Source organism: Diceros bicornis, chromosome 17, assembly GCF_020826845.1.
Source record: "Diceros bicornis minor isolate mBicDic1 chromosome 17, mDicBic1.mat.cur, whole genome shotgun sequence".
Classification (NCBI taxonomy): Eukaryota; Metazoa; Chordata; class Mammalia; order Perissodactyla; family Rhinocerotidae; genus Diceros; species Diceros bicornis.
Genome location: NC_080756.1, coordinates 25652564 through 25676631, shown reverse-complemented (window position 1 = coordinate 25676631; position 24068 = coordinate 25652564). Strand labels below are relative to the sequence as shown.

General features: G+C 35.5%; 1 protein-coding gene across 1 annotated transcript in view; it reads right to left on the bottom strand.

Moving 5' to 3' along the window:
* The window catches only part of ADAMTS20 (ADAM metallopeptidase with thrombospondin type 1 motif 20), a 179772-nt gene that overhangs the window by 49293 nt on the left and 106411 nt on the right, over positions 1-24068 (bottom strand). The window contains exon 28 of the mRNA XM_058558477.1: positions 22799-22975. Coding sequence (XP_058414460.1) covers positions 22799-22975 — 177 coding nt within the window. The remainder of the gene's footprint in view (positions 1-22798; positions 22976-24068) is intronic.

The following is a 24068-nucleotide window of genomic DNA, read 5'->3' as shown; positions in this document are numbered from 1 at the left end:
CACAAATCACGATAACCAGGACGTTATTTGTAAGACCGTATGGCATATTCCACGATGAAAACCCCACTCCTGCCTTATCCCCTGAGAGTCTACATCCAGATTCATGAGCATCTGCCTTCCCAGATGGAACAAAGCTGAAAACTATTCAGTGCGGGTAGACCATAAAAAGGTAAAAAGATTAGAAAAATAACTAAAGCATACCTTTTTTTAAAATATTGACTTTTAAGACATTACTTACTATGGTAACATTTACAAAATTCTTCAAATCAAGTGCCAGCAGAATAGCAGGATTTAGCATTTCAAGTTTCTACAAATGCTTTTGTCCTAGCTGTGGGAGATAACAGAAATAAAGCCAACAAGTTTGCTTTCAAGTAGGGTTATAAAGGCTGAAAAGGAATATGCACAGAGAACTCTCAGATGAAATAAAAAATGAGCTCTAGGAACACTTTATAAGGGAAGAGTCAGAGTTGAAAATAAAAGAACAAGACTCATTGCACATATTTGTCTATTATATGCAATAAAAGTCATGATGCAAGAATGTTTTAGGGATTAAGTTAATATTTCATTGAATTTAAGCTAATTTTAAAATTATCTTAATCAGATAAAAATGAATTATGTATGTTAAAATTTAAGGTGGGGTTTCATAGTTTTTACCACTGGGGAGTAGAGGATAGAAAAAATAAAAAGGGCATGGGATTTGGAATCAGAGACCTACATTTGAATTGCAGTTGTCAGTAGCTGAGCAACCTGGGGCTAGATGCTTAACCTTGCTGATCTTCAGTTTTCTCATCACAGGGTGGCAATAATAATACCCATACCTCAGGACCGTTGCGAGATTAAAGGAGATAATGAAGGAAACTAAAACAGTGCTTGATGCAATACTCTAAATGTATTTTAAACTTCCATTCCCCTTTCTTTTTCTTCCTTTCCCAAATCCTGAGGAAATATAAAATAGATACTGAAAATACAATCTATGGCATGGGCTTCTCTATTAACACTTGACTGGAACACAGGGAATGTTCAAGGCTCATACATTTAGAACTCGTTCGACAGTGAGAAAAGGAGTGTAACCAGCCCAGTGGAATTCCAATAAGACCCTACCTTGCTCCCCCTGAAAAAACTCTGTTTACCTAGATGCTGAAAAATTTGTCAGCCATACTTCAAGTTATTTTCACAGTGGGGATAAGGTAAAGAAACTGAATTCAAAGGCGAATAGACATTTGGTTGAAAAAAATTTAGTTTAAGTTAACAATGGTGGAGTGACCATAGGTATTCATTTTCTCTCCCTCCTCAATTTTTTTCTACCCACAAAGTGAATAAAACAGATTTCAATAATTTGAGGAGATACAAAGAGGATAAGGGGAGCGAAGACCAATGTGAAGCAAGACTGACTTGTACCTGCAGAACCCCTGAGAGGCTCAGGCCCTGGATGCAAAAAGCAGTGCTGCTGTCCCCCACTTCCCATCAGCCCGGTGAGAGGCTTATTCTCTGGAGAAATTAAGCTGCTTGGGCTCCAGAGTTGGGGATGCGGGGGGAAGAATAAGGGAATTCTACACATTGAACTCCTTACCCATATTCTTCTCTGCCCTCACTACTCTGGCTCACAAACAGGGCATTAGAGGGTCCTTCTCTGAGAAACTGAGTCTCCAAGAGAAAAGACCTTAAAATATTGACTTACAAGGAAAATCAAGTCACTAAACTCTATCAAAATGCAGAGTTTCCAATCAATTCTCTAGTGTCTCACTCTTAAATAAGAATGAACTGCAGGCATCATCAGGTTTTGAAGAAAAGCTTCAGGAAGAAAGCCAGAAAACCACTCCCATCCTTACCCTAAAGAAAGGGTCTGATGGACAAAGAGACACTTCCTTAAAAAAAAAAAAAAAAAAAAAAAACATAATTAATATGAGAGTAGATGTTGTATGGATAAAACAAGAATAATACTATGACTCAAAAACAATCAGAATGCAAGAAAAAGCCTTTGATAACTAAAAATATAAATATTCAATAGATGGTTTAGATATTGAGAAAATTTCCTATCAAGTAAATCCAAAAGATAGAGATGGAAAATAGAAAAACAGGAGAATTAGAGGATCAACTCAAGAATCCCAATACTCAACTGGGAAGAGTTCAAGAAAGAACAAAAAATTAGTTGCATAGAAGTTATCAAAGAAAGAATAAAACCAATTTTTTCAACACAAGTCTCCTTAGTAAAAGAGCTTACAGAATCCCTAGAAAACTGAATTTTAAACACACACACACACTCACAGAAATGCTAAGTCACTTCATAATGAAATATCAGAACGACGGGGAAAAAGAGGAGATATCAAAAGCTTCAGTGGTATAGGCATGAAGACAAGGGCACATACAACAGATCGGGATTCAGAATCACCAGACTTCTTAATAGCTTAGAATGCCAGAAGATAGGTAATGCCTTAAAAATTCTGAGGGAAATTATTTTCAAGCTGGAATTCTATAACCAGCCAAATTATTAATCAGATATGAGAATTGACTAAAGACATTTTCACATTTGCACAGATGGAAAAATGTATCTCCCATCTTTCTTTTTTTTTTTAGGAAGATCCAGGGAAAAGTATTTTAGTTTGAGAGAGTAAATCAAAAAGAGGAATATGTGTGATGCAAGAAAAAAGTCATCAAAATCAAAGATGAGAAACAAACACATAGAGGGGAGAGAAGTCAAGATGGCGGCGTAGGCAGACTCAGAACTCACCTCCTCCCGTGGACACACCCAATTTACAACTACTTGTGGAAAAATTACCCCTGAGACAGAACTGAAAACTGGATAAGAGGAACTCCTGCAACAACAGACAATCCTAACTGAGGTGGAAGAGGCAGAGACTCCCTTCTGGAGAGGAAAAACGCCGCCTTCACAAGCCACCAGCTTCACGGCCGCCAGGGAGCAGCTCACAGGTACGCAGCCTCCCTGGAGGCGCTGGGCCCTGAGCCGGGGAGCACCCCCGCTGTGGGCATTTTGTGGACCCAGCACAATCGAGACCAGCGGCATAATATCTGACTTTGCCTGCTGCTAAAACACTGGGGAGCACCCCCAGAAAACCCGGTTCACAAAGAAACTAAAACCGGTGCTTAAAGGGCCCGCTCGCAAACTCACCCATTTCAGAAAGCATCCTAAAATCACCAGAAAGAAAGGTGCACAGTGCTGTGGTGAAAAGAGACTCACCTAATAGGCCCTGAGCGCATCTCGGTGAGAGGTGAGACCTCTCCAGGGACTGGGACATTGGCGGCAGCCACTGTTGTGGCCTGGTGTGGGCATGCTGACACAGACGCCATTGGAGTTCTCCCTGGGGCCTGCTAGCCCAGCGTCCGCCCCACCCACTAGAGCACCGATTTAACCCAGCTCAGCCAGGGCAGGCAGCCCACCCTAGAGACTGGCCCCACCCAACAACAAGCCCTCAGGCAACTTGTGGGCCTGCACAGATTGGTGACTGGATTCTCTGCAGCCTGGTAACTGAGCCGACTTTAGCGGGCAGGGTGTCCACAAGGAGCCAGTGGAGAGTGTGGGGTGGTGGCGGAGTGGGTGGGGCTCCCGCCGTGGAGAGACGGGGTCCGCTTGGGGAGGTCGGGGTGTGCACACCGGGCAGGACTGTGTTGACTGTGTTTGTGGACCTGTGGGCGGCAGGGCTTGTCAGCTGCAGAAGACTTCTGCTTCTCAAAGACCCACATAGGGGGTTTGCCCCACCTTCCAAAGTCTGAAACAATTGGGTGCTCCTGTGCCTGAGGCCAGCCCCACCCAGCTGCAATCCTCAGAGAGCTGACAAGAGACCTAATAGGCTAGAGGCTTACAGCAATTGTAAGGCCCTGAGCCTAACAACCTGCCACGCTGGGGGCCTACTCACTTAAAAGAAATACTGGAACACAAATGTAGTATTAGAACTTGCAGCCAACTGTGCTGGGGCTCCCCACACCTGATAAAGAGACTGAAGGGCCCACAACAACTACAAGCAGTGGAGCATTACAACAGCTGGCCAGGAGCATAATTTGGCCTCCCTGGGCACCTACAGGGAGAGCAAACAGGCCATAACAGAAGGACACACGTAGCCCACATAGGGGTCACCCCTGGAACATTGAGAACTGAGGGAAGCACACTGGAAGCCTCCTAAGGCATCACTTACATAAGGTCACCTATCCAAGAACAGGAGACGTAGCTGACCTACCTAATACATAGACACAAGCACAGGGAAAAAGGCAAAATGAGGAGGCAAAAGAATACATTCCAAGTAAGGGAACAAGACAAAACCCCAGAAAAGGAACTAAGTGAAACAGAAATGAGCAACCTATCTGACAGAGAGTTCAAATTAAGAGTGTTAAGGATGCTCACTGATCTGGGGAGAAGAATAGATGAACTCAGTGAGAATATCAACAAAGAAATGGAAGATATAAAAAAGAACCAATCAGAAATGAAGAATACAATACTGGAAATGAAAAATTCATTAGAGGGACTCAAAAGCAGAGTAGAGGATACAGAAGAATGGATCTGTGAGCTGGACGAAAGACTAGAAGACATTACCCAAGCTGAACAGCTAAAAGAGAAAAGAATTTAAAAGAGAGAGGACAGTCTAAGGGACCTCTGGGACAACATCAAGTGCACTAACATCCATGTTATAGCTGTCCCGGAAGGAGTAGAGCGAGACAAGGGGGAAGAGAATCTATTTCAAGAAATAATAGATGAAAACTTCCCTAACCTAAGGAAGGAAACAGACATCCAGGTACAGGAAGCACAGAGAGCCCCAAACAAGATAAACCCAAAGAGGCCCACACCAAGACACATCATAATCAAAATGTCCAGAATTAAAGATTAAGAGAGAATCCTAAAAGCCACAAGAGAATGTCAAGTTACATACAAAGGAAACCCCATAAGGCTATCAGGTGACTTCTCAGCAGAAACCTTACAGGCTAGAAGAGAATGGCACGATATATTTAAAGTGCTAAAAGGAAAAAACTTACAGCCAAGAATACTCTACCCAGCAAGGTTATCATTCAAAATGGAAGGAGAGATCAAAAATTTCCCAGACAAGCAAAAATTAAAGGAGTTTGTCACCAAGAAACCAGTGCTACAAGAAATGTTAAAGGGACTGATTTAAGGGGAAAAGAGAAGACCACAAATAGGAAAAATTATCTAGTTCCATGATAAGAGGGTAATGGATACAAATGCACAAAAAAGAGGTTAGATATGATATCAAAATCATAAGAGGAGGGAGGAGGGGAGTTAAAGACTACAGCTTTCAGACAGAGGTCAAACTAAAATGACCATCAATTCTGTATAGAAGAAGAAAGGAGCAGAGAAGGACTACTAAAACACTGAGAAAAAAAAAAGTTTAAAAATGGCAGTAAGTACATACTTATCAATAGCTAATTTAAATGTCAATGGACTAAATGCTCCAATTAAAAGGCATAGGGTGGCTGACTGGATGAAAAAACAAGACCCATATATATGCTGCATACAAGAGACACACTTCAGACCTAAAGACACTCACAAATTGAAAGTGAAGGGATGGAAAAAGATACTCCATGCAAATGGCAATGAAAAGAAAGCTGGGGTAGCAGTACTCATATCAGACAAAATAGACTTTAAAACAAAAACTGTAAAAAGAGACAAAGAAGGGCATTACCTAATGATCAAGGGAACAATCCAACAAGAGGATATAACACTTGTAAATATCTACGCACCCAATGTAGGTGCACCTAAATATATAAAGCAATTATTAACAGACATAAAAACAGAAATAGACAGTAACACAATAATAGTAGGGGGCTTTAACACTCCACTTACACCAACGGATAGATCATCCAAACAGAAGATCAATAAGGAAACGTTGGCCTTAAATGACACACTAGAACAGATGGACCTAGTAGATATATACAGAGCATTCCATCCAAAAACCGAAGAATATACGTTCTTTTCAAATGCACATGGAACATTCTCCAGGATTGATCACATATTAGGCCACAAAACAAGTCTCCATAAATTTACGAAGATTGAAATAATACCAAGCATCTTTTCTGACCACAACAGTATGAAACTAGAAATCAACTACAGGAAGAAAACCAGAAAAACCACAAATATGTGGAGATTAAACAAAATGCTACTGAACAACGACTGGGTTAACGAAGAAATCAAAGAAGAAATCAAAAAATACCTGGAGACAAATGAAAATGAAAATACTATGTGGCAGAATTTATGGGATACAGCAAAAGCGGTTCTAAGAGGGAAGTTTATAGCAATACAGGCCTATCTCAACAAACAAGAAAAATCTCAAATAAACAATCTAACAATGCACCTAAAGGAACTGGAAAAAGAAGAACAAACAAAGCCCCAAATCAGTAGAAGAACTGAAATAATAAAAATCAGAGCAGAAATAAATGAAATAGAGACCAAAAAAAAAATAGAAAAAATTAATAAAACCAAGAGCTGGTCTTTGAAATGATCAACAAAATTGACAAACCTTTAGCTAGACTCACCAAGAAAAAAAGAGAGAAGGCACAAATAAGTAAAATCAGAAATGAAAGAGGAGAGGTTACAACAGACACCTCAGAAATACAAAAGATTATAAGAGAATACTATAAAAAGCTATATGCCAACAAATTCAACAATCTGGAAGAAATGGATAAATTCTTAGAATCATACAACCTTCCAAAACTGGATCAAGAAGAAGTAGAGAATTTGAATAGGCCAATCACCAGTAAGGAGATCGAAACAGTAATCACAAACCTCCCCAAAAATAAAAGTCCAGGACCAGACGGCTTTCCTGGTGAATTCTACCAAACATTCATAGAAGATTTAATACCTATCCTTCTCAAACTCTTCCAAAAAATTGAGGAGGGGGGGAAGCTCCCTAACTCATTCTACGAAGCTGACATTACCCTGATACCAAAACCAGACAAGGACAACACAAAAAAAGAAAATTACAGGCCAATATCACTGATGAATATCAATGCAAAAATCCTCAACAAAATACTAGCAAATCGCATACAACAATATGTTAAAAAGATTATACACCATGATCAAGTGGGATTTATTCCAGGTATGCAGGGATGGTTCAACACTCGCAAATCAATCAACATAATACACCACTTTAATAAAATGAAGAATAAAAATCACATGATCATCTCAATAGATGCAGAGAAAGCATTTGACAAGATACAGCATCCATTTATGATAAAAACTCTGAATAAAATGGGTATAGAAGGAAAGTACCTCAACATAATTAAGACCATATATGACAAACCCACAGCTAATATCATCCTCAATGGTGAAAAACTGAAAGCTATCCCTCTAAGAACAGGAACCAGACAAGGATGCCCACTGTCACCACTCCTATTTAACATAGTACTGGAAGCCCTAGCCAGAGCAATCAGGCAAGAGAAAGAAATAAAAGGGATCCAAATTGGAAAGGAAGAAGTGAAACTGTCACTATTTACAGATGACATGATTGTATATATAGAAAACCCTAAAGAATCCACCAGAAAACTTTTAGAAGTAATAAACAAATACAATAAAGTTGCAGGATACAAAATCAACATACAAAATTCAGTTGCATTTCTATACACTAACAACGAAGTAGCAGAAAGAGAAATTAAGAATACCATCCCATTTATAATTGCAACAAAAGGAATAAAATACCTAGGAATAAACATAACCAAAGAGGTCAAAGAACTGTACACCGAAAACTATAAAACATTTCTGAAAGAAATTGAAGAATACACAAAGAAATGGAAAGATATTCCGTGCTCTTGGATTGGAAGAATTAACATAGTTAAGATGTCCATACTTCCTAAAACCATCTATAGATTCAATGCAATCCCTATCAAAGTTCCAACAACATTTTTCCCAGAAATAGAACAAAGAATCCTAAAATTTATATGGAACAACAAAAGATCCCAAATAGCTAAAGGAATCCTGAGAAAAAAGAACAAAGCTGGAGGTATCACACTCCCTGATTTCAAAATATACTACAAAGCTATAGTAACCAAAACAGCATGGTACTGGCACAAAAACGGACACACAGATCAATGGAATAGAATCGAAAGCCCAGAAATAAACCCACACATCTATGGACAGCTAATCTTTGACAAAGGAGCCAAGAACATACAATGGGGAAAAGAAAGTCTCTTCAACAAATGGTGTTGGGAAAACTGGATAGCCACATGTAAAAAAATGAAAGTAGACCCTTACCTTACACCATACACAAAAATTAACTCCAAATGGATTAAAGACTTGAATGTAAGACCTGAAACTGTGAAACTTCTAGAAGAAAACATAGGCAGTACGCTCTTCGACATCGGTCTTAGCAAAATCTTTTCAAACACCATGTCTGACCGGGCAAGAGAAACAATAGAAAAAATAAACAAATAGGACTACATCAAACTAAAAAGCTTCTGCACAGCAAAGGAAACCAACAACCAAACGAAAAGACAACCTAACAATTGGGAGAAGATATTTGCAAAACATACATCTGATAAGGGCTTAATCTCCAAAATATATAAATAACTCATGCATCTCAACAACAAAAAAACTACCAACCCAATTAAAAAATGAGCAAAAGACCTGAACAAACATTTCTCCAAAGAAGATACACAGATGGCCAACAGACACATGAAAAGATGTTCAAAATCACTATCAGGGAAATGCAAATCAAAACTACAATGAGATATCACCTCACGCCCGTCAGAATGGCTATAATTAACAACACCAGAAGCAACATGTGTTGGAGAGGATGTGGAGAGAAGGGAACTCTCCTACACTGCTGGTGGGAGTGCAAACTGGTGCAGCCACTATGGAAAACTGTATGGAGATTCCTCAAAAAATCAAGGATAGAACTACCATATGATCCAGCTATTCCACTGCTGGGTCTTTATCCAAAGGACTTGAAAACACCAATTTGTAAAGGTACATGCACCCCTGTGTTCATTGCAGCGTTATTCACAATAGCCAAGACTTGGAAGCAACCTAAGTGCCCATCAAGGGACGAATGGATAAAGAAGCTGTGGTATATATACACAATGGAACACTACTCAGCCATAAGAAACGATGAAATCCAGCCATTTGTGACAACATGGATGGATATTGAGGGCATAATGCAAAGTGAAATAAGTCAGAGGGAGAAGGTCAAATACCGTATGATTTCCTCCATTAAGTAGTAGATAATAACAACAATAAACAAACACATAGGGAGAGAGATTGGATTGGTGGTTGCCGGGGGGGGGGGGCGGGGAGGGAAGGGGATGAAGGGAATGGTTCTGTACATGTGTGTGGTGATGGGTTGTAGTTGGTGTTTTGGCGGTCAACATGATGTAATCTGTGCAGAAGTGGAGTTGTAGTGATGTACACCTTAAATTTTTACAATTTGTAAACCAATGTTGCTGCAATAAACAAAAAATTAAAAAAAAAAATCAAAGATGAGTGAAAAGAGTTCACAGGATGAGAGAATGGTACAGTTGGGTTAAGTTCATCCAGGACAGATCAGAAGAAGAAGATTGGGGTGGGGGTTTCTAGGAGTAGTCTAGGAAAGAGGAACTATCTGAGCATTTAGAAAAAATATTCATAGAGACTTACATATCTATTCAAGCACTTGAGAGAAAAAATAGTGATTGGAACATTAAAAAACTAAGCAAATTTTTAAATGAAGCAATTATTAACTCCAGGAAAATCAAAGAGTTGTACAAGAAAGGAGCAGTGCTTCAAAGTAACTACTTGGCTCCACACTGACATAGAGAGCACTGACTACTGACTTCATCAAAACTTATTTTGGTAGATAGGATTGTGGAATTAGTGGTCTGTATAAGAGAGTTAAATTCTCAACCTCTGCAAAAGGAAGTAAATAGGTAATTTTTTTGACATATTAAGAAATAGCAGAATAAGCCTATTATTTGGAAATATGGAGGTAACTATCAGAAGACATAGATAAAAAGATGAGGGGCCAGCCCCGTGGTGTAGTGGTTAAGTTCAGCATGTTCCACTTTGGTAGCCCATGTTCGGGGGTTTGGATCCCAGGCATGGACTTACACCACTCATCAGCCATGCGTGGCAGTGACCTACATACAAAATAGAGGAAGACTGGCACAGATGTTAGCTAATCTTCCTCAAGGAAAAATAAAAAATGAAAGACTATTTCTGGGGTAGGAAAGACTGCAACAGGAGGTAGCTCTTTTTCATCAGCCTTTTGGTACCATTTCTTTTTAAGCTATGTACATGTGTAACATTGATAAGACTTAACTCAAAACTATAATCAATGATATTTGGTTCCTTAATGCAGATCAATGTCAAACTAGAGGGCTGTCTCTACTGATATGCTCTAGAGCTCTAGATCTGTCCTATTGTGCAGGAAACTTAATTACTTTATGAAGACATGAAAAGCATTCTTCTCAATTTGCTTGTGACAAAGTTGGGAGGACTTAATAAAAAGTTAGATATGAGAATTTAAAAATACATGAATCCAGCCTATCATGGAAAATATAAACATCTCTACACTTTGGCTTAAAGATATTACCTACTGCTAAGGATAAATAAAATATGATTTTATTACAGTATCATATACTATACATATAGGTTTATACTAATGTATAAGAAAACTGGATGACTACTAAGAACTGAAATTGGATGCAATATTGACTATATTGAGCACAGTGTTCATAACATGGGTGGCAATATTCATTACAGCTATATTCTCTACAGTTAGACCATTTTTGCTGATAAATGAAATTCCAGACGACACATTTTGAGAGGGTCATTAACAAAAGAGATGGAGATGATTAAAGAGTTAAACTAAATATATCTATTTAACCAGGAAAACAGAAAGAGAAGAATAGCTGTCTTCAAACATTTGCCCTGTGGCTTTGATACATTCTTACTTTAAGGTACAGAATGAGAATTACAGGTGACTCTCTCTCTCTCTCTCTCTCTCTCTCTCTCTCTCTCTCTCTCTCTCTCTCTCTCTCTATATATATATATATATATATATGTATACATGAAATATATATATATTTCAGTTTCAGCTCAAAATGAAGAACAACAATCATGGAGTTTTCCTAAAAAGAAGTGGCTATATTGTGTTATGGTGTGGTCCCCAACTTTAGAAAAGTTCGCTGGACATGGAAACTGTGTACTTCAGTTGAGAAACTTGTTGAAATAATTTATGCTTTGTGTAGAAGAATAAAAAAGAGGAAATTGAGCCAGCCCTAATGGCCTAACAGTTAAAGTTCAGTGAGCTCCACTTCAGCTGCCCAGATTCAGTTCCTGGGCACAGAAACACACAATTGGTCTGTCAGTAGCCATGCTGTGGTGGTGGCTCACATAGAAAAACCAGAAGAACTTACAACTACACACAACTATGTACTGGGGCTTTCGGGGGGGGGGGAGGGAAGAAGAAAAAAAAAGAGGAAGATTGGCAACAGATGTTAGCTTAGGGCAAATCTTCCTCTGCAATCCCCTGCAAAATAAAAAAAAAAAGGGGGGAAATCGACAGTCTCTCACAATTTTAAAGATATGATATCAAAAAAAAAGAGAAACATTTTTTAAATATTTCAAGGATCACAATAATTTAATTCTTTAGATATATATTTATGGGTTTATTAAAAAATTGTGTTGTTTACTCAAATGAGAAAATACAAATTTATGCATACCTGAATTATGGGGCATCCTTTGGTAGAAGGAGAATATGCCATCCTTTAGTTCTTAAGAACTATCAAGTAAATCTCATAGTTTCATATTGCCTCTTTTACTATGACATTGGGTATCTGAATGAAATCCTGTATTCTCAGACTTAAATTTTAGTTTCTGATAAAACAGATTTCCAAAAAGAATCTGCTTTTTATTATCGTAATCACAAGCTAAAATCTCCCCAACTTTTAAAAAGTTCTCTAGCGTTTTCCTAAGCATTAAAAAACATATACGGAAACATCTTCCCAATATATAAGAAAGTTTTATTCACAACAGTTTTCTCCATGTTTTGACTTAAAAAGTAACTATAAAAAATTCTTATAGCTTGAGAGTGACACAGAAAAACTTGAAGACAATGCTTAATTTTATCAAAACAAACAATATCTCCAAAGCTCTCCTCAGTATAGACCATAATCTTAAATGGCCTACTTTAGCATATCTAAATAAATGGATTAGCTTATTAACACAATACAAATTTGGATATTAAGGTGATTTTTTTAGGTGTAAATAATGTATCACTAAAATAGCTAGACTTTCTACCAAAATATGCCCACACATTAAAAATGTTGAAATAATTTTGAGAATTCTAAACTTAAAAAGGGCAGAAACCACATCTATAAGTGTTTACTGAATAAATGCTGTGTAGAAAAAAAATATATGAGGAAATATATACAGCAAAGACCTTTTCAACATGCAATCTGTTTTGTCTGAATGAAGTAGAGTTAAATGACCTATAGCTCTACAAAAATAACAGACAGGAAAGCTTCATGTAATAGAGTTCTTTCTTCAAGATTTTGGTTGTTGTTGTTCTGATTTTATAAGGTACCCTGTGGATCAGCAGAGATAAGGGCTGCCTCCTTGTTTCATCTAAAATTGAGATCTTGCCAATGTTAGCAGAGAAACGCTGATGTGGAGACAGGAGTCTTCGTGAGCTGCTATTGCTGAGCCTGTTCCCTGACACTGAAGCAATGTCCAGGGGTGAGGGAAGAGCCAAGCGCCTGATTATCTTCCCTATTCCTAGATGCTAAAATTCTCCTAAGGCTCATGAATAAATAATACAGAGGTTTCCCTCAGATGGAAGGATGTGAACTTTCTCTGGTGGAGAAATTGGGAGTCATTTTTTATTAGTGTGGCAGTATAAATTTCTTTTTATTCTCCTAAAAAGAATGTATTCTCACAGGGTACACATTACTACTTACACAATATAATTTGCACATTTTGCTTCTCACACTGTATTTAAGGATACCCCAAACAGAATGATTAATCATTAATCATACAAAATGCTTTCTGGTTCTACCTACTGAATATTATTACATTTGGGTTTATGATGGGTAAAATCTACTATAATAGAAGAAAAAACTTTTGTGAATATTTGTTTATACCCTGAAAAAAATTACAGGCTAGAAATAGAAATGGTTCTACCGTTGGCAAGCCATTTTCCGACAGTTTTAATGATTGCACCGAAGTTCTCTTCCCCAGAAATCTGACTGCTTGCTACGGTATTTCCAGTTATGTTATCTATATTTTGGAACTAGTTTAGAGTAGTATTTCTTGCTATTAGTAAATATCCCATAAAAAGGAGCATTTGTCTCAAAAATAGTCATCTCTTTAAATGTGTTTGTCTTTTACCAGCTGTAACATGTAATATCTCCTATCTCCTGAGCATTTATATTTTTTACATCTAGTGCTATGTAAATATCACTAACACACAGTATCTGCTATGTAAATATCTACTGAATGAATAAACTTAATAGAAATTCATGAAGATTATAAATTTAAAAGTCTGATAATATCAAGTGTTGACAAGGATGTGGAGCAATTGGAATTCTCATACAACCACCTTAGAAAACTGTCTGATAGTATTTACTAAACCTGAACCTATACATACACTAAGATTCAACTCCTGTCCGCATACCTAAGAGATCTGCATAAACATGTTCACCAAAAAATACACATGAGAAATATTCCCTTTATACAAGTTCTATTTATATCAAGTTCAAAGGCAGGCAAACTTATCTATGATATTTGATGTCAGAATAGGGGTTGTGGGATAATAGTTTGGGGGATAGTGACTGAAAGGAGGGACATGGGGGAATTTCCGGGGTGATGTTCTTGGTTTGGTGCTGACTACACAGGCGTGTCTACTTTGGAAAATTCATTGAAATGTACCTTTATGATTTGAAATTTAGCTGGAAGTCACATTTCCATAAAAGTTTACAGAAAAAAAAAAACCTCCAGTCCAAATTGATTTCCCTTATACTAGAGTATAACTTGCTTCAGTAGATCTTATTTCAGGTTGTTCAATGTGCTATTAGCCTTATCTACTGTATTTGGATTTTTAGCTCCTTGAGGAAAGATAATTAGTACTTACTATTGGATAAGTGATAATAACGAGCAAAATATATTGGGCCTGTATGTAAACGGGCCCTGTGCAAATCACTTTACCTATTGTTCCATTTAATCCTAAAGAATGTCTTTAGGTAGTCACTATTTTTATCCTAAGAAAACAAAATCTTGCCAATGTTAAGTAACTTGTCAAAGGTCACTCAGTTAAGTAATAGCAGTCTTGACTCAACCAGGCATTCTAAAACCACAACTCTTCCTCTAACCACAAGATCTAAGGTAGACTTGAAATTTTCAGCAGGCTTAATAATGATCTCTCTTCAAACTCCCTGGGTAAATGAAAGCTTACCTTTCTCTTGAAGTCAAGATTATATTTTCCTACAAGAGACTCATATAAAACCAGGTTATGCACCATCAAATGAGCCCCTCAATTTGCAGTTTGTAATCCTAGTACTCTCAAATTAACTTCTTGACTCATTGCCCAAACTTTTTACTCTCTTCAAGCCCAAACTTAAGTGATCTCAAAGTTATCCCTCATGACTTTCTCAACTTTATTCTCCTGATGATAAACTTCATAACAAGATGTTCCCTTATACATCTTTTCCTCCCTTATCCAAATGCCATCTCATCTTTTGACCAAAAATAGTCCCATCAGTCTCTCCTCTACTGGCTTCTTCTAATCCACAACAATTTGAGGGTTGTGAGTAATCTATAAAAATGTGATGAATAACTGAATGAACGGTCCCTAAATCATCACCCTAAACTTTTAGCAGAGCCTCCTCTTGTACCTCCCATCTCCAGTCTGTCATATTTTCAATGTACTTATATTTTATGATGAGAATTGTCTACTAATCTTCCTAAAACACAGCTATCGCCACTCCAAAAAATTCAGGGTTTTATATACTTATAGAATTTTTAAAATTTCTTAAGCATGATCCTTATTGATCCTCCTTGATATGGCCCCAACTCATATTTCTAACCTTATGCCTACCCCTTGTTTCTCACAAATCAATTGGTAATAGTTGAATTGAACTACTTTTTCTGGCCTCTGGTTTCGCTCAGGATGGTCTCCTACCTGATACCTCCTTTCCCACTCGAATCCTATCCAACAAGGCCTATGCCTTCCCTTCCATAAATCCTTACATGTTTCTCTAACTGGATGCATCTTTTCTGACTTTCCATGACATCCATTTCTACCTTGTTAGTTACTTGTGTGTATATTTAACTTCCCCTAGACTGTGAGTCCTTTAGGAACAGTATCATTCTTGTTCATCTTTAGTTTTCTACAGCTCTTAGTCCAGTGCCTGATATAAATGGGCTCTTAATCTTCTTGAATGGATTGATGGATGGATTTTTTGGCAGCTCAGTGGCCACCCCTCCCTTCATAGTTACTTCCAAAGTCTGAGTTTCCCTGGGTCACAATTGCTAAATAGCAAAAGCCCAGGGAGATCGAAAATAGTTCACAGCTGTCTTAGATTATTTTAGAGTTCAGTTAACTGTACAGAATTTGTGATCTACCAAAAAATTTGCAATATTTCATTTCTCACGAATTTATGTATATTATGTGTTACTGAACCTTTATGCCTCATAGGAATCTACGAGTATCTAAGTCAAAGTCTTTCAAAAGTGTTATCTCCAAGGTGGCAAGGTGATTCAATGGAGTAGCACGGTTTTTTTTTTATAATTTCTGTTCATATTTATCTATGAAAGCAAGCTTTAGTATATGAGGTTATATGTCAGCCTGACATATAACATGTATAATACATTAGGTATCCTGACAGAAAGGGAGATCTCTTTGCCATTCACTTTCAGTGTACCCACTGCAGTTCACCCATGTTCACTTAAGATAAATGGCTTATATCATATGTATAAATTCAATACTCCAATGAGATGAGTGCCATGACAAACTGCTGATACTGGTGTTTATTTTAGTGTTAAGCCCACAGAGTTTTGCTGGTTGTGTTCAAACTACCAAATGGCTGTAAAGATGAACTACCAATGTTTTTTATTACAAAAAGAGGCTTGTTCCAAATTTCATTTTTTTCTATGATAATTATAAAAGTGTGATACCTAGTCCATACTTAAAAAATAGATCCATAATCTTTCTTTTAAGGTAGAGGAGACATTTAAGAGTGGATGAGAAAGCAACTGTTTTTGGAAACTCCTTCTCCTAAGAAGAGGACATTTTGAAATGTGTGCAAGTGTTTCTAGTGTTATGTGATTTTGTTACTGTAAACAATATGCCAACTATAGAAACTCTCAAATGCATACTTTTAGAACTTTGAAGCAAAATTTTCTAATTTGTTTAAATGCCTTCCAAATCTTTCAAAGTTTCATTGAGTTTTGTTTTTGTGTGTGTGTTTGAGGAAGATCAGCCCTGAGCTAACATCTGTACCTATCTTCTTCTACTTTATATGGGATACAGCCACAGCATGACTTGACAAGCAGTACGTCAGTGTGCGCCTGGGATCCGAACCTGCAAACCCTGGGCCGCCAAGGCAGAGCACACGCACTTAACTGCTGCGCCACCAGGCCAGCCCTTCATTGAGTTTTAATGCTATATAACTCCTCCAGTATTTTTCAAGAACTGAATAACACCATGGAAAATGGAAACTTGTCAAATTTCAATAAATTTTTTTTTAATAACTGGTATATTGGATTTAAAATCAGTTACTGGTATGTAACAGAAACATCCAGTGATAAACTTTGCTATATGGAGGTATGTATTTTTGAGAAGTAATTTTTTCATCTATGGAAGCTACTGAAATCATATATTAGAATAAACCAGATTTTCGAACTGCTATAACAGTGTTGAACCAAGATTTTCAAAAGTAATGAAACGTATTCTACCACTTTAATAATGAGATGACTATAACAATGGTTCAGTGAGAAGTTATTCATAAAATGAAAATTATATTTAATATTAAATATTCATCTTATGCTTTTAAATTCATGTTTGTATATGTTCTATAAATCACATATTTATATATTAGTTTGTTTGCAATGTATAAATATATAATAAAAATATGAATACATGCTCAAAATATGTTATTGGGAAATATATAAATCAAGTGTCTATAAAATGTCTAACAATAGATTCTAAAATACTGTTGGATTCTTGTGAGTATATAGGAACTAAAATGATTTTCTCAAACTACTGACAGCTGACAAAATTATAACAAAAATTAGGGTATCTAAATGCACTAGTATTAACAATGCCTATATAACTTACATAAACAGTCTCATCACACGGCACATAACATTGTAGAATACTGAGAATATTTTCTTCTAAAACATCTAAAAATCTATTTCCAAAAATTCTTAAACATTCTAAAGCATTATGCCTGGGAAAATAGAATTACCATGGAAACATGGCCATTTTCATTAATATAGACAAGGAAAAATATAGCATATCACCATCTCACACTGAGCTTTTTTTTGGTTATTTTAAACTCTACATTCTGGGCCGGCCCTGTGGCTTAGCGGTTAAGTGCTCGTGCTCCGCTACTGGCGGCCCCGGGTTCGGATCCCAGGCGTGCACCGACGCACCGCTTCTCCGGCCATGCTGAGGCCACGTCCCACATACAGCAACTAGAAGGATGTGCAACCATGACATACAACTATCTACTGGGGCTTTGGGGAAAAAAATGGAGGAGGATTGGCAATAGATGTTAGCTCAGAGCCGGTCTTCCTCAGCAGAAAGAGGAGGATTAGCACGAATGTTAGCTCAGGGCTGATCTTCCTCAGAAAGATAAATAAATAAATAAATAAAATAAACTCTACATTCTAACTTCACTCAACATAACACACTCACTGTCTCTTCTTTTACAATTTCATCATCAGATTATCTACTTAATTTTTCCTAGGTCATACATTTCAAACCTGCAAGGCCCATTCGTGTCTCCAAAATTATTTTCAGAGCCTCATATCTAGAGCAAACTATAAATCAGTCCACGTTCTCCCTTTTGGTGAGGCACGAAATCAATGTACGCAAAGAAGGAAGATGATGCGATTATGCAAAGACTAAACGATTCTTCTAGCATAGGGACTTAGGACACCACTCATTTCTTGCTAGGTTATAATGTAATAAATCCTACCAGTTTAGGCTTTCTAGAAGGATCTACTGGCAGAATTATTGTGTCAAGTATAATTCTCATTACTAATTCTTAATTAGAACCTATTAAGCCCCCAATATTATGAGTCTTCAATATTATAAATCACATAGTTGTTACAGAAATGAGACAGGAATCCCATTCTGCATTCTGATCATCTATTTAACACATTCATCGCTAAACTGTAAACTCCTTGTACACAGGGATTATGCCTGATTTATCTCCAGTGACTAGCACAATGCCTAACATGTAGGGGATGCTCATAATTTGGGGGAGAGTCAATGAGTACCATAGAAAGATATGGTAATAATTATAATAAATGGAAACATTATTTCAATACTTAATAAAGATGTCTATGATAAATTTGGAATAAAATAGATTTCCAACATTACTATGCTCATGTGTCTTTTCCAAATTTAAGAAAATAACTAATTAATATAAATGGTTTTACTGAACACTTTACAAAGAGTCGACAGTTTCTTGAAACCATTTCACTACACGTTACCTTGTTCCCCTGGCCGCTGCCGCCCTTAGGAGCAATGAAAGCAGTAACAGGTTTCTTCCTGAATGCATTCCACCTTGCGTGGGGGCTATAGTGGAAGAAGCAGCCCAATCCCTCTGCTCAGACCCTCAACGTTCCTTTGTTACACAAAGCTGTTAAATTGACAAACTGCAGATTTACTGGGTGTGTGCCACTACCACATGCTCATTTCTCAAAGTGCCTCTGTTTGTTGCATTCCACTGTATCATATTAGAGATTTAGTACAGTGTATATATGTATTTTTACACAATGCTATAGAAGAGTATTTTTTTAAAAAACACTGTGGGAGAAAGCACTAGAATCAAGGGGGTTCAAGTATCAAGTTTTCATTTTTTAAAACAATTTTCTCATTTTTGGAGAAAAAACATTTAATGGAAGAAAATATTCTCTTTACTCCTGTTGGATCATCAGGACACACCAGAACACAATGAAACACACACTATTTTTTTATCAAATACGATTTCATTCTACACAGGAAATAAAAATATTCTAAGAAAATGAATCACTTAAATGAGACAGTGGGAAAAAAGAAATATAAATTTACTTAAAGAGCATTCACTGGATGAGAAAAGAAGAATAAAACTTTTACTCACCTTTTAAAGACTGTCTTGGTCAGGAGCACATATATTTTTAACTTACTAAATAAGTTTGTTTATATCGTAAATTTTTATTCATGGTGTATAATATATAAACAGAAAAAATATAAAAATGTCTAGCATTTAAAAATTGATAGCTAAACAATGAACCTTATATTTTTAAATACCAATGTTAGTTTTTAACAGAATTAGCTGAAAAATAGCAGCTTATACATATACTTAGTATAATTATAAAAACATACACTATTCAACAATTACATGTTTAATAAGAGAAATTAACAGTTTGTTATTTAAGAAAAATACCACCAAAAGAAAAGAGGCATTCATTACAATACAGGATCTGTGACTTAAAACATTTTAGGTATTGATCCAAAGAGTAAAAATACAACATACATATGAATTATGCAAAGCACAAAGCCATAACACATCATTAATAAGCAAGGGTTAAAATACAATCATTTCACATTGACTAATCACAAAAATACAGTCATTAAATTAACAGACATAGGTTAAGATTTATTTATTCCTTTCTTTAATCATGCTTATTAATTATTACAACACAAGATTTCCCACAACATGGAGAAAATTTAAATGCATATTTACAACTTTCTTCCTAGTTACATATTAATGATTTAGCACTTCATATTTTCATTTTGCTTTAAAATGAAATGTGTTTGAGATTTCATGTCATTCATATATATGTACACACACACGTATTCTTAATTTCCTAACCTGATGAACAGGATCTGCTGAAATTAAACTTACCCATGAAAGAATATTAATCTGATATGTTAATAAGAGGTATTTTGAAGTTTGGATAATATGTGGCAATACTGAAAGAGGTAAAGGGTTATATCTGGTTTTAACAACAAAACTTCAGATCCCTTAAACTCTTTTAATATAAAAGGCTAATTTAAGGAATAAAATTCTTCATATAATAAAAGAAATCCAGGCACTCTAATGATACATATGTACTTTATACCTATAAAAAGTAAATAAATAAGTGTAAACATTCTAATAAACATTTATTGTGATTTTTAAAATTTCATCTTCAACTTATCAAAAAAGATATAGTTCTACACTAGTGCAAAGACAATTATTCAATGAACTCCTTTTGGAATAGACATGTAGTAAACAATGAAGAATTGTGTCCTTCTGTCTTACTATTTTGTAATTTGTGTTTATTGTTTTCTTGGTCATATGTTTTTGTGAGGTTGAAAAAGTTATCTGTGCATAGGACTTGAAGGAACATTCGGGTTTTTCACTTATGACATCATTTACATACAAAAACTAGCATGACACAAATGTATTGGTAAATAGTATTAGCTACATTCCAACCCAACAGATAAACATTGTGTGATGTTGTACACCTTAGACTTACACAATGTTATATGCCAATTATATCTCAATAAAGCTGGGGAAAAAATCGTGTGACTACCACAGTGACTATGTAGAGAAGGTTGATAAACCTTAAAATGTTTTACAATGTAAAAAAAAAGGGATCAAAAACTTCTAAAACTGACCCCAAATGAGTATTTGTAGTTCTAATACTCTATAACCTTAAGTACATTTTATGTTAAATGTAAAAAGCATTATATTATTTATTAAATAGAATAGGGGTCAGCAAACTTTTCCCAGAAAGGGGCAAATAGTAAATATTTCAGGCTTTGAGGACCATATAGTCTCTCTTGCAGCTAATCAACTCTGCTTTGTAGTGCAAAAGCAGCCACAGATAATACATAAAAAAACGTGCATGACTGTGTACCAATAAAACTTATTTACAAGAACAGGCAATGAGCCAGATTTGATCCATGGGCCACAGTTTGCTGACCCCTGAAATACAAAATCTGACTCAAAAACTATTTTAAGTACTTCAATACCTAGCACAAAGCAGGAGACATAAGTGAACGGTTAATGCTTTGTGAATTAATAAAGTCATGAATAAGTAGAGAAAATAAAACCTTTGTGCTCAGAAACAAATGCTATTACAATTCAATCTCTAACTAGTGGTTAGGAGTCTGCTTCCCTAATGGGTGCAAAATTCCAAGAAGGTTATCCACAGCCTTATGAAGAACCAGGCTTGCAAACTAAAATCAATAAAATGAAAGAAAATGTAACAGAGATATAGCAAAGAGAAAGTGAATTTTTCTAACAAAAAATGGTATCTTTTTGTGGTGAGTTCCTACGGTATTTCAAATCTTCCCAGCTAGATTGTAAACTCCATAGGGTTTATTATCGCTAGTACAGTCTTTATTATCTCTAGCACAGTGCCTAGGATAATAGTAGATGGTCAGGACACATTTTACTAAGTAAATATGTGAATGCTTTCTATGGGAAAATAAGTTTTTTGTTAGTTCCCACAAAGTGATGGTTCTCTGATGTAATAATTTAAGACCCTCCTATAAAGTTCAAATGTTCTGTTGTTTCATATCAGTCACACTGACTATGAAGATAAATTTCAGCCTGAACTAGAACTTGACCTACGCTTCAAGTGGCATGAGTTGAAACTTGGGTTTACATCTCATTGTGAAGCTTTGACTTGGGCAAAGCAAGGCATCAGTGTTGGTTATAAAACCAGAGTTATAATTATTTTCCAAATAAAGAATTAACTTTATAAATGTAATAATAAATAGATTACAGACTCAAATCAGTTTTTTACCTGAAAGAAGTATACTTGGTTTTTCGTGATTTAAAATATCAAAAGTGACCAAAATGCTAATTTCAGTATATTTATATATTGTTGTTCAAAGCCTGGCTATTTAAAAAATTCTAGAGAAAATAAACCATTCATGAACAACATTTATGAATTTTATGTATGGCTCCAAAAAAAATAAAAAATTAAAACATCCCCAAAACACAGTAACTCCACACAGTGGAAAAAATGAATATTCATATAAATTACTATATAAATCATACTTTTCCATGATGTATGTAACAAACTGTAAACAATTAATTTACTTTATATAAGTAAATTTCTCTATCTTTTCTTTAATATAATATTTTCACATTTCCAAACAAAATACTAAGTTTAACAATGACAAAAACAGAGTCTTCAAGAATGTTATTTGTTTTTGGATCAGTTACTGGACATTGACAGACAAAAGCCACATACAGTTATACACTCAAACAAGACATAGCGTTAATTTGCCATTGTTACAAGCACAATGTTAACATTAGATACAAATGTAAATAGTAAAACATTTCTGATTAAATAGAGGGCAAGCCAAAGATATACTGGAGAAAAGTATTTCCATTAGAATAGTGCTATTGTTCAAAATTCACTTATAAAAAAATATAAATACATATAAAACTATTATATATATTACAGTACTTGAAACGGAATGAATTCTTCTTCCAAACAATTACATTTAATAACCCAAGCCAAGATGGCCAATGGTCTACTTAAAAAAAAAGGAATCAGAGAAAATATAGTGTTTGCATCACGATTTGTAAAGAGAGGAATTTAAAGTTAAAAGGACATAGTAAAACGATAAACATAAGAATACTATCGTACCGATTTCCATGGTCCCCGATGCCATGATACGCCATCAGGGCAAGCATGCACGTGACATTGGACCACACTAGGTGGCTTGTTTAAGATTTCACAGTTTTGCTCTTGTGACCTTTGGCCATTGGGAAATTGACATATTACGAATCTTGATTTTATTCCTCCTCCACATGTTTGTGTACACTAAAAATAAGAAAATTCAAAACTCTGTGGCTTTAAAGAGAATATTATATTGCTCTCTTCAATGTTTAATACATAAATTAGTAATGCTAGAGTTTAAAGTTTCTCCTTCCTAATTCTCAACATTTCTTTCTGGGTAAAAAATAAATCAAAGTTCTAGTTGCATAATTTAAAAAATAATAGACACAATTTTGAGAATTAGTACCATAAGATAGCAAGAGTCTATGAGATAGACTCTTGGCAGGTTAAGCCAGAAACAAAACTGATTTATTTAATAAGTATTAACTATATAACAATTACTATGTAGCCGTGAAAGCTAATACGGTAGATCTAAATTTAAATACAGAAAGATTTTCAGTATATATTATATGAAAAAAGTAGGTGGCAAAACAGCATATATAACATGAACCTATTTCTGGAACCCACATAGAACAAAACTCTATAAGGAAATGTATCAAAAAGTTAAAAGATATTTCTTCATAATTCTTCATATTATTTTTAATTTCTACAATGAGCATGCATAAACTCAGAAATAAAAGTTACTTTCATTTTGGAAAATAGTAAAAGTACATTTTTAAAATGTACTTAATTAGCACCTGGTCAGAGTGCATCCTTAAACAGTGATTTCCAAATTCCCAATGAAAAGAAAATACGTACCAAAAATCGTTAAGCAAAAATATTTGACTAAGTTAGATGGTTTATTTTATTCATCCAAAGCCAGCATAAGTCTTTCTTATTCTTTCTTATCTATATTATAGGTGAGATTAGTATTCATTATAACCATTTAAAAATTATCTTCATATCCCCAGTGCCTAGAAGAATGCCAGGGCATGAAGAAAATGCTCAATAATTGACAACTATCTGTTTAAAAGATTTACCAAATGAATGGTTCAGTAATAGGATATAAACGTGGCCTATATATCAGTCTAATTTTCTATCTTTATATCAATCTAATTTTCTAAGAAATTAAAACTAATATACTAATTTTAGAAAGGCATTGGTAGTTCAGTCATATTGGCTAGCATATTAGATTCTGTAAAAAAATACGGAGTATACATTTCCTATCATGAATGAGTAATTTATACCATGACAATAT